The following is an 11,073-nucleotide window of genomic DNA, read 5'->3' as shown; positions in this document are numbered from 1 at the left end:
TGTGGCCCTATACACTGATATTTAAGCATGGTTATTATGTGGGACCATCTATGTGTATTGCATGTTCATGCACACACACACACACCCACGCACGCACGCACACACACACACATTCATTAGCCCAGTAGCATGCTCGCTAAGCAGGTGTTGTGTTGTCCTGTGGTTTAAGGTAATCTGTATCCACAGTTGTATTATATATGATTGCTGCTGCTTGTGCTTTTTTGTTTGTTTGTTTGTGTGTTTGTTCTCTGCTTGTCTAATTATAGGTGGTCCTGGTGCCTCTAAGGCTGGATTCCCCACAAAAGCCGTGGATTGTCTTCAGTTTTGTTTTTACAGGTGTAGCAGCTGGTTGTCTGATTTTTCATTGTTTTCTATGTTTGTCTCTTCATATTTCTGTTCCCTTTTTTACCTTCTTCGCTCTCCCTCTCTCTGTCCCCCGGTCCGGTTCGGCACTATCACATGTTAAGTATTGTAACAAAAATAAATAAATAAATAAGGAGTTGATGGGCATCAAGGGGATCTTTAAAGCTTCCCTTAGCATAGCAAATGTGTTTGGCATAAACGGTAATCAGATTTCAATTCTGCTGCCATAATGCTGGACAGGACAAGGGGTTAAAAAAATAAAATAAATACAAATTGTGAGTCAAAAGTCTGCTGCAATGCACGGTTAAAACTTTTAATTTGTTTTCCATTCCTGACAGAAATAATCCCCTTCCTCAGCACCCAACTCTGTTCATTTATGGACTTGTGCTGCCTTCATGTTCACAAACATATCGTACAAGAGAAAGAATTAAAACAAGAGAAAAGAAAATAACTGTCATATGGAATGATCTACACTGTGTAACTGTGTAACAGAATGAGAAACACTGCATTCCAGAGAATGAATTACCTTGAATGGATTGTATACATGACCATTTATATAGATTCATTTTAAATTTACCGTCCGTTTGTATGAAAATAGATATTACGAGTTTACAAATAAACCCAAAGGCAGCAGAGTAGCAGCTGTTTGACTTGTTGTTTGATAACGCCACATTACATTTAAACACGAAGTATGTTGTCAGCGGTGAGAAACTTGAGTTTAACTCGCGCGGTGGCAGACTTCTTCTCTTCACCACGACAGGCGTTGTTTCTGTGCAGCAGAGAACGAGGACTGCGTGTTAACCCGAACAGAAAGTGTCCAGGGAGACGCTACAATGTACCACCGAGCGCCGAGTTCGTGTCGCGGGTGTCGGGGATCCCCACCATGGCTAAACTACCTTTCCAGGACTCTGCCGACGGGTTGGACGCGGCGTTTGTTGGAGTCCCGATTGACACTGGGACGTCGAACCGACCTGGAGCGAGGTGTTTTTCTTTCTTCTTCTTCTCTGCAAGCTGCTTTGAGAGTAGGGTTGTCAGCCGTCCCTTGAAAAATGGAATCTTCCCGTGTTTAGAAACAGCTTCTGGTTAAACGGAACCTACAATAACCAATTGTAGGTCCAGTGGTTTTCAAAGTGGGGGCCGCGGCCCCCTGGGTGGCCGCTAGGGGGCCTCAGAAAATTGGAGTGAAGATAAGAAAAAAAATGCAAAAATAGAATTAAATTTTTTTTAAACATTATAAAAAATTGTCAAATTTTTTTTAATCAGTGTTGTAAAATACAATTTATAATAATATGTCATATCGAAATGTTATTTGCCATGCTTGTCTTTCTGATTAGCTGCCAGTCAAAACATCGTAGACCTGGCGGTTTGCGCCTGTTCTCAAGCTGCTCTGCTCCTCAAGCTAGCGTGTAGGTAGCTAGCCAAAATGGACAGATTTTTGACTTGGAAGAGACTGAAAGAACTGGCCGACTAAAATCAGAAAGTATGAGGCAGCATACATTAAGTTTGGCTTTACAGCCATACAGAAAAATGTCCACGATTGCCCGAAATGGTTGACTTCTTCAGACGTAAAGAAGAGCATTTAGTCAGGCTGCATTCACACGGCGAGCTACTGTCCGTGAATAAAAGAAAGAAAATACGTTCTAAAAGTTGATGTTTCTTTACATATTTTGTAGTATTGTCTGTGGTTTGCAAAGGGGGTCCCTGGCCAGAAGCTAATACTGTTTGGGGGGCCTTGGCATGGAAAAGTTTGGGAACCCCTGGGTTAACCTACAATATAATTTGTGGTGAAGACAAACTGTCTGATAGTTTAAAGCCTCTCCAAAGTTAAAGTTATCTGCTGTTTTTATACAAATAGTGACAAAAGTCCAGAATGATCCTTTTTGCTTTACAAGTTTAGGATTAAAACTTACTGCAACCCCAACATTTATTTTGCTATTCGCTCTCACTCTTCACAGGTTTGGTCCACGGCAGATAAGAGTGGAGTCTGCCATGCTGAGAGCTTACAACAGTGGCACCAAGGCAGCACCCTTTGAGTCCCTTATGGTTGCTGACATCGGGGACGTAAATGTGAATCTATATGATCTGAAGGACACCTGCAAACGCATCAGAGAGGCCTACAAAAAGATCCTGGCTACTGGCTGTATCCCGCTGACCATGGGTGAGAGCGACCAATCTTTGCACAATTTGCTCTTTCAGATCCACTGACGGTCAAAGACGGCTCTGTAAATGATTTGTAGCTAGTCAAAAGAAGCTCTGACACATCTGTACAATCATTAGCCATTTAAATGGCCTTGTAAAACTGTAGGGCATGCTCTATCAAAGTTGAGATATGAAGGAGGTTTTTGGTGTCTGCAGGTGGTGATCACACAATTGCTTACCCAATACTGCAAGCTGTTGCTGAGAAGTAAGTATGCTTCAGTGTTATATGTGGGAGGAGTCAAATGACAACAACCAAAGAGATTTTTTTGAACACTTTTTTTTCTTAACACATTAAATACCGGCGGTTTTTACAGAATTATGTCGTAGAATCCCAGCGTTCTAAACCATTTTTTTTTACGTTTTTTGTACAGTCACAGCATATTATGTGATAGGGCCACTGAAACATGTTATGGCTCGTTTGAAAGCTGAGACTTTCTGCGTGTCTCTAGGTGCCGCCATTAGCGAGCTATCCTTAGCTAAACCAAGGCGGGTATCCACCAAAATCAACAACAAACTGAGATATCGGGGCTTTTGTGAAACGTGCGCTCTTTCAGTCTGTTGCACTTTAGATACTTACATATCCGGGTCAGAGGATTTGCGTCATGTCGCATGTGGCAAAGCTAACCTGTTCATAAGACCGCCTCCTTAGACTTGTCGCGTGTCTTCTTCTCCTTCTTGTTGTTTGTTTATGTTACTTTACCGTCACCCTCTGGAAACCGACACGTGCGATTGGACAAAATGCGGAAATGCACAACAATCAATGCAGCGTTATCAAAATTGTTCTTGAGTTGACGCAAAGCCATTGGCGTAATGATCAAAATGTCCAGATGATGGCACCAGTTTTTGACTGCCATCTATGTCAGTTCTGTTCATCACATAATTACAAAAATCACACAGAATGTGCATTAGAATGTATAGATTCAGAATCCATAAAAAAAACTTAAAAATGTATTTTTACCATGTGGGAGCCAACACATGGGCAGTAAAAACGTAGTTTTACGTGATTTGGTAGTCAATGTGTTAAAAATGTGTGTGGCTGCACAGATGTGCAAACTGCATATGCCTTATGCGCTGATGCATCATCACACTATCATAAATGTGAGATGTTTTTCCTCTATGGCACGGATAATGCAGGATCCAAAATTTACATTAAAAGAACAAGACGCTGTTTGATCGAGACACGCTTCAATTGTTGCCCTGAAGTGCAAATCACAACAGCAAAAGAGAAAACACAAAGGCAAATCAAAAAACACAAAAGTTTTATTTTATTACTAGTATACAGTTTTTATTTATTTGCCAGTCTTTGTTTTTCCCTGATACAGATCTTTGGTAGAATGCTGCCAAAATCGATTTTCATAATGGATGTGTACATTTAAACATGAATGAATAAATACTTCATATTCATATAAATACATATATTCAGTTTAACATTTGATATGGCTCGTTTGAACTATTTGTCCCACTTAATCATATGTATTGTATTCTGTTTGTACTTGTATTTTACTTTGCATCACAACTTGCCGGGAAATGGGTAGCACAACGTTGTTTTGGTGCATAATGAATATATGCACTAATGGGAGTAAATGCATAACTTGCAGTATATGAAGTGTTGCAGCTTTAGTAATTTTCTCTGACTTCGCAAAGCTTCTTCCAGAGCCACAGATGACACTGTGACAGTTCCTTAGGAGTGAAAGTGCTCCTGAGCTGCATGTGTAACAACACTCTGTCAGTGGTAAATAAACATTTTTTACCTCTTAACCATTCCCTAATAATGTGTCAGGTATGGCCCTGTGGGTTTGGTCCATGTGGATGCTCACGCTGACACCAGTGATGTGGTTTTGGGGGAGAAGATCGGCCACGGGACGCCATTCAGACGTTGTGTGGAGGAGGGGCTTCTGGACTGTCACAGAGTGGTTCAGATTGGTCTGCGAGGTTCAGGGTACTCTGCAGACTCGTATGAATGGAGTCGGTCACAGGTACTCTATTATATCACTGTAGATAACATAAAGTTTGGAAATGCATTATGATTTTTCATCAGAACCTGCAATAGTATGAAATATAAAGGTCATGATAAATGTTGTCATAATGCATCATCACACAATATTAGATTGTGTATGTTCATTTATAGGTACTACTACTGTTTTGGGCTGTCAATTTTTGCACTCTGTCCATTTTAAGCAAAAAAGAATGACTGTCCTATAAAGGGATACTTTGATTTTTCTAAGTGGGGTTGAGTGAAGTTTTTGTGTTTTACCTGCTGTACACATTGGTCAAAGTTCTCTCCATTTGGAGAATGTTAAACTTTCCTGACAGACGAGCTAAAGCTGAAAGCTGCACAGAACATGTGGCGCTTTCCTACAACCTTACCTCAAAAAAAGAGAATTTTTCAAAACAGTCTTCTTTATTTATTTTTTAGGGCTTCCGTGTGGTCCAGGTGGAAGAGTGTTGGTTCAAATCTCTTGCACCTCTAATGTCTGAGGTCAGGGCTCAGATGGGCAGCAGTCCAGTCTACCTCAGTTTTGACATTGATGCTCTTGACCCAGGCTTTGCCCCTGGAACAGGCACACCAGAGATAGCAGGACTCACTCCCATACAGGTAACTTCAGTCAGGTTTTTTTTTTTTTATTCACAAGCTCTTTACATGAATGATGCAAGTACAGCAAAATGAAAAGTTTTAAGTGCAATCCTCATTTTCCAAAGGTTTCTTGAATACATTAACCTTCATTTGTTTCATTTGAACTGTTTAATTTGTTTGAACCTTCACTTACCAGAGAAAAGCACACATGAAATAAGGACACCAATTGTTTTAGTCTTACAAGAGGAATCTGCTTCCATTCTAGCTCGATACAGGATTTAAGCAGCTCAACAGTTCAGACTTGTTGTTGTCTGATTTTCCTCTTTGTAACAACGATCATCAGGCACACACACTCTGTGTCTATGAAGCCACACTGTTGTAATTCATTCAGAACGAGGTCTGGTATTATCCTGCGGAAATAACTACAGACATCCCAAGAAAAGACTTGCTGGTAGAGTATGGCTGTGTTCGAAACCGCATACTTCTCCTACTACTCCTACTACTCCTACTACTCCTACTACTCATACTGACTTTTTTCCACGAAAGCATACTAGATTCGCCGAAATCTTGGGTATGCATCATGAGGTTACTACTCATACTCAAACTACCCAAGATGCAACGTAACGTGACGTGGCCGATCGTCATTTCCTGTCAAAACGGCCGTTTCAAGCTAGCTACAACGAGGGTAGGTTCACTTCCTGTTTTCAAAACAAAAACACCAATTGTATCGTAATGCTTTCCCTATGATAAAAGGCAACGGGTATTTTATTTTGTGAAAATAACCGGAAGTGCGTTGCTCACTGCGGCTAGCTTTAGTAGCGCCGAATTCGTCGGAACAAAATTGTATATAGCCGGTATTTTGGCAGGTTTTCAACACGTGGATCTAAACGACTACTTTCTCGCCTGAAAATGTTTCAAATGTTGCTAAAGTTTACAGAGATAAGAGCTTAAGCGAAATCAGCTTCAGGCCAGCTGATTTCGGCTCGGGTAGGAGCGAAATGCATTGTGGGTAAACGCTCTGCATACTGACTGATCGATGAGTATGCAAGTATGTAGTATGTGGTTTCGAACACAGCCTATGTCTCTCCAAAGTTCCAATGGTAACTTCACACATATGCAAGTAACACAAGCCATGGGCAGTGATACCAAGACACTGATAATGGATTTTACAACTTATGACAAACTTATGGCAGCCTGCACAGCCTTTTTCTCATCGTTGGCAAATGGAACCTGACGTGTTTTTTTCAAAAGCAGCTTAAACACGGACCCTAGTCTCCACTGTCTTTCTGTACATCTGAGCTTGTGTCCAAAGAACTTGGCAGTGTTTCTGCACTGTTGATATGGATCTATGGCTAAGTCCTTGTGTAAAACTGTTTCAGATTACATTTCTGGAAGCAGTGGTGGACTGTGCCGAGAGAAAATGGATTTTAAAGGGTACTTTTGAGCTCATGTGGCTTCATTGATCACAGTGGTATGAGTTTCTCATGCAGTGCTGCCTGACGGCTCAAAGGTCATCCAACAGTGCTTTCTGTCCTTGGTCTAAGGGGAGACTTCCCTAGACTCCCTGAATCTTTTCATAATGTTGTGCACTTTAGATGCCTTTGGCGGATGCTCCTTTTATACCCAATCCTGACACCCTTACCCATTAAACTGCTGATTGTAGAATCTTCATGATCAGTGTTACTCGTCTATTCTCTAAACTTTTCACTTTCTTTGCATTCTTTTTTTTTTCATAGGTGCAAACTATTCAAAAGAGGACAGGATTTTTAGCTTACTTAAACATCTTGAAAAGGGCAATCGGGAACATGCTTTTTTTAATATTTATATATATTTTTAGTTTTATCTGTAGAAACAAGAAACAGATGCCTTCAGATAAAGAGTTTCACAACTGGAAACATGTTCTTTAGTTGTTTACTTCTTCTCAGCTGGAAGTCACTGAAAGCTGCTATTTTTTTTCTTAACTACAGGGACTTGAAATTATTCGGGGCTGTCGTGGTCTGAACCTTGTCGGGTGTGACCTCGTAGAGGTGTCTCCACCCTATGACACCACAGGTACTTTTGACATTTCCCTTTTTTTTAGGTTAGATTATTGTTATTGTATTTGTATTTTATTTTTACCGTATTAAAGCATCTTTGTAACTGTTATCTCTGTTTTTTTTTTTCCAATTAAACAGGAAACACTGCACTGACTGGAGCAAACCTCCTCTTTGAAATGTTGTGCGTTCTCCCAAAAATGAAATACTACTGACCTGAACAGATACAGCATAGAACAAGCGGTTTATTGACAGCAATGCAGATACCCAACCGCCAATAAGCAGTCTGTCATGTTGTATACATTAGTAAGGAAAGCATCATATAAGTTTATGTTTTTTGATCAAGAATGTGGAAAATTGCACTTTTGGAGAGCAGCTGACACTTTTGGCAATAACAGAGTTTTTTTTTCTGATAAAAACCAAGAAATATATTTGTATCGTTCAAATGACTTTGAATTACAGCTGACATATTTACAGTTTATATTGACAAATGAATAAATAAAGAATGAAATAGATTTAAAATTGACTTTTGTCTGTTTTGTCACAAAGTTTGGTATCGGCTCAACAAGAAACCTTTTAGAAACGGCTTTGAAATCAAAAGCTCCTCTCGCCTCGTTGCTACTACTTAAACTGAAGCTGACACCGTTTCTGTTCTCCACTAGGGTTCCTCTGAGTATGTAGTTTCAACTTCAGTATTATACTGATAAGATGATGCATCCATCAGTTTGTACTCTTGAAATGTGTGGCTTGATTTCTGAAATGCTGGTAAAACAATGTACTTTGTTGTGAATAAGAATGCCATTTAGTGGTTCACGTGGCCACTTGTGTATGGCCGTCACACAGCATGCTTTGTAAGGTGAGAGCAAAATTAAAGAAATACTTTTTATTTAGGTATCATCAACAGAATCTGAAGAGTGATTTACAGTTTTATAGCACATTGTGTCTACTGTTTGCATTCTTAATTGTATGACAATTGTGTTTTAGTTATAGTTATTTTTTTTAAAATTGTTTTTAGGTTTACAAGTCAGCATGATCAACATGAAGTTTTTATTTTTCATCATGCTGCCATTTAAAAAAGAAATAGAAATGTACCTGACCTAAACAGGAGAGGTATCACATTTATGAGTGTTTTGCATGGTACGTAATTGTATCCATGGCAACAATTATGGTATGAAATAAGCCGTTGCATAAAATATACGTAGACAGTCAGAGTCATAAATGTCATGTAAGAAGGAAGGATGGAAGAGCCAACAGCAGGACAGAAATGGGCAAAAAGCAAAAGATTAGTCAAGGAGACAAACAAAACTAACACAAGTGGCTTCAGGCAAAATGAACCAATGAGCATGGAAGGAAAACACAGAGAACACACAATGAACTAGCCTGATTAACATAGGTGTTGTGTCACTGCGAGGGCGGAGCCTGGGTAACAATGAACACAAAATAACTGAAAATGGAAAACAGATTAAAAAGTATAAAAAACAGTTTAGCTGAACAGCCTTTTTGTTGACTACCCTTTTTTTTTTTTTTTTTTTTTTCTTTAAACAATTTTAATTGTTTTGGCCAATCGAAAGATCAGTAAAACTAAACCTGCATGCACAGACACAATCATCGTTACAATCAATCGTCCCCTTATAAATCATTGCCAACCCACCGACAAAGAAAGGGTGAGAGGAGAGGAGGAAAAGAATTTGAGAAGAACTAACCTTCCTGCCAACAGGGTTGTAAATCCAACGAAACTGCACATATCTTCCGTAAAGAAGCAACAGTCGAGTATTCACGTAAATCAGTTGTTGGTTTAGATTTAAACCATAAATGTAGAATCCAAAATTTCCTTTCATGACATTTTTAAAGCTGGGCGCAGCTCGGCTACATGACTGGCTGCTGTATCTACAGCAGGTGGGATCCACAGGTGGTTCAATCTTGCCATTTTGAAGTTGGTGGAATACTAGTGGAATAGTAACATGTCCTACCACAACTATGCAGATGACACTCAGATCTACGTGTCACTGACAGCAGGAGAACACGAGCCTGTAGATACATTGTGTCAATGCATTGAACAGATCAGTGTGTGGATGCAAAACAATTTTCTCCAGCTAAACTCTGGTAAACAAAACTGAAATCATTGTCCGTTGCCCACAGAAACAAAGAGAAAGTGTTATCAGTCACCTTGAGACTCTCTCTCTAAAACCTAATAGTCAAGCTAGAAATCTCGGGGGAAAATTGGAGTCAGACCTGAACTTTAACAGCCACATTAAATCGAATAACATCAGCAGCTTTTTATCATCTAAAAAACATTGGCAGAATCAAAGGAATAGTGTCTAAACCAGATTTAGAAAGACTAATCCATGCGTTTGTCTCCAGCAGGTTAGACTACTGTAATGGCCTGCTCACTGGGCTCTCTAAACGGGTTATAAGACAGCTGCAGTACATCCAGAATGCTGCTGCTCGAGTCCTGACTAGAACCAGGAAATACCACCATATTAGTCCAGTGCTCAGGTCTCTGCACTGGCTTCCTGTCGCTCAGAGAATAGACTATAAAACAGCTCTGCTTGTGTACAAGTCTCTTCATGGTCAAGCGCCAAAGTACATCTCTGACATGTCAGAGCCATATGAACCAACTCGGGCTCTGAGAACCTCAGGGAGGGGTCTGCTGCTGGGGCCCAGAGTCAGGACTAAACAAGGTGAGGCTGCGTTTCAGTTTTATGCTCCTAAAATCTGGAACAGTCACAAGATGTGAGACAGGCCTCAACTCTGACAATGTTTAAATCCAGGCTGAAAACAGTTGTTTTTGGCTGTGCATATGACAATTGAAAGTATTTTATCTGCACTCTTCATTTTCAATTTAATTGATGATTATTTTCATGTTTTAATTAATTAATTTGCCTTCCTGTGATTTTATGTAGCTGTAAAGCTCTTTGAATTGCATTGTGTATGAATTGTACACATTGAATTGTACTGTAAAATAAACTTGCCTCGCCTTGCCTCTTAGTGGAAGTGTGCTTGGATTCTCACTGGAAAGAGGCAGCAAGCCCTCAGCTAACTACTCACACCTTGTGCTAGCTGATTCCATCAGCTTTTCACAGCAGAGGTACAATACTGTAGCCTGGGCGAAAGCCGACTGTTGACTCCGTCAAACAGTCTGGAAAAACCCAAGAGGAATCCGTTTCCAGCTACTTAAATTCATTGGAGTTCCCTTAACCAATCAGTAATGTTTAGAAAGGACGTAGGTTATGCGCCGAGGTTCATGCTTACTCTCGCGAGGCTCTAGCTCACGAATCACGCTTCCCACATCCGCTTTCATTATACCGGTACCATTTGAGAAATCAAACTTTTCCCAAAGCCAGTTGGAAGGAGAGCTACGACTTCCTTAGCCTGGCTCTCACGCAGACCCTTCGTGCTTCGTGCATCTTCGTTACACTTCGTGAGCTCGCACGAGGGTCTGGGTGCGCCTTGTTGAGGCCGAAGTCTTCGGTTACCCCATAAACGGGCCCGCCTCTATGCCTAGATCCAATCACAATCGTGGGGCGGGGTGTTAACAGGTGTGACGTAGCATCTTCTATTCTTCTTGCTATTTGTGAGGACTCCCTTTATTCGCAGATTTTCACTGCACAGTCGACATCTATCATTTACCGCCATTGCCGGACGATTAGCTGCTGCTAGCTCCTGCTTTGCTCGCTGCTGTTGTGTTTTGTTTATTTTCCACCACAGACCGAGAGACTGGTCGCGCTCCAACGCGTCACGTCCGCTTTCGACATGATTGGTCGAAGTAGTACGTGACACACACATTGAATTCTCCAATCAGGTTCGAGAGGTTTTTGAATACAACCCCCGCCTACTCACAGCAGAGAACAGCTAGGCAACCGACAAAATTCCAGATGGATGAGAAACATCCATGAGAACCAG

At 40.6% G+C, this 11,073-nt stretch overlaps 1 protein-coding gene across 1 annotated transcript; it reads left to right on the top strand.

Moving 5' to 3' along the window:
- Nucleotides 1-989: 989 nt before the first annotated feature.
- Nucleotides 990-7,678, top strand: agmat (agmatinase (putative)). The gene is made up of 7 exons (XM_075475783.1): nt 990-1,344; nt 2,319-2,521; nt 2,719-2,767; nt 4,343-4,538; nt 4,979-5,158; nt 7,105-7,189; nt 7,312-7,678. The coding sequence occupies exons 1-7, from the start codon at nt 1,055-1,057 to the stop codon at nt 7,383-7,385; spliced, it is 1,077 nt and encodes a 358-aa protein (XP_075331898.1). The 5' UTR covers nt 990-1,054; the 3' UTR covers nt 7,386-7,678.
- The last annotated feature ends 3,395 nt before the right edge of the window (nt 7,679-11,073 follow it).

This window comes from Odontesthes bonariensis, chromosome 10 (assembly GCF_027942865.1).
Source record: "Odontesthes bonariensis isolate fOdoBon6 chromosome 10, fOdoBon6.hap1, whole genome shotgun sequence".
Taxonomy (NCBI): domain Eukaryota; kingdom Metazoa; phylum Chordata; class Actinopteri; order Atheriniformes; family Atherinopsidae; genus Odontesthes; species Odontesthes bonariensis.
The sequence above is the reverse complement of the archived record's forward strand: the minus strand, read 5'-3'. Positions and strand labels throughout refer to the sequence as shown.

What these genes read in the sequence shown, in the direction of transcription:
- agmat (XM_075475783.1), top strand. Translation starts at nt 1,055, where the DNA reads ATGTTGTCAGCGGTGAGAAACTTGAGTTTAACTCGCGCGGTGGCAGAC. An exon ending in TCGAACCGACCTGGAGCGAG is followed by an intron (nt 1,345 to 2,318) that starts GTGTTTTTCTTT and finishes CACTCTTCACAG; the next exon opens with GTTTGGTCCACGGCAGATAA. An exon ending in CTGTATCCCGCTGACCATGG is followed by an intron (nt 2,522 to 2,718) that starts GTGAGAGCGACC and finishes TGGTGTCTGCAG; the next exon opens with GTGGTGATCACACAATTGCT.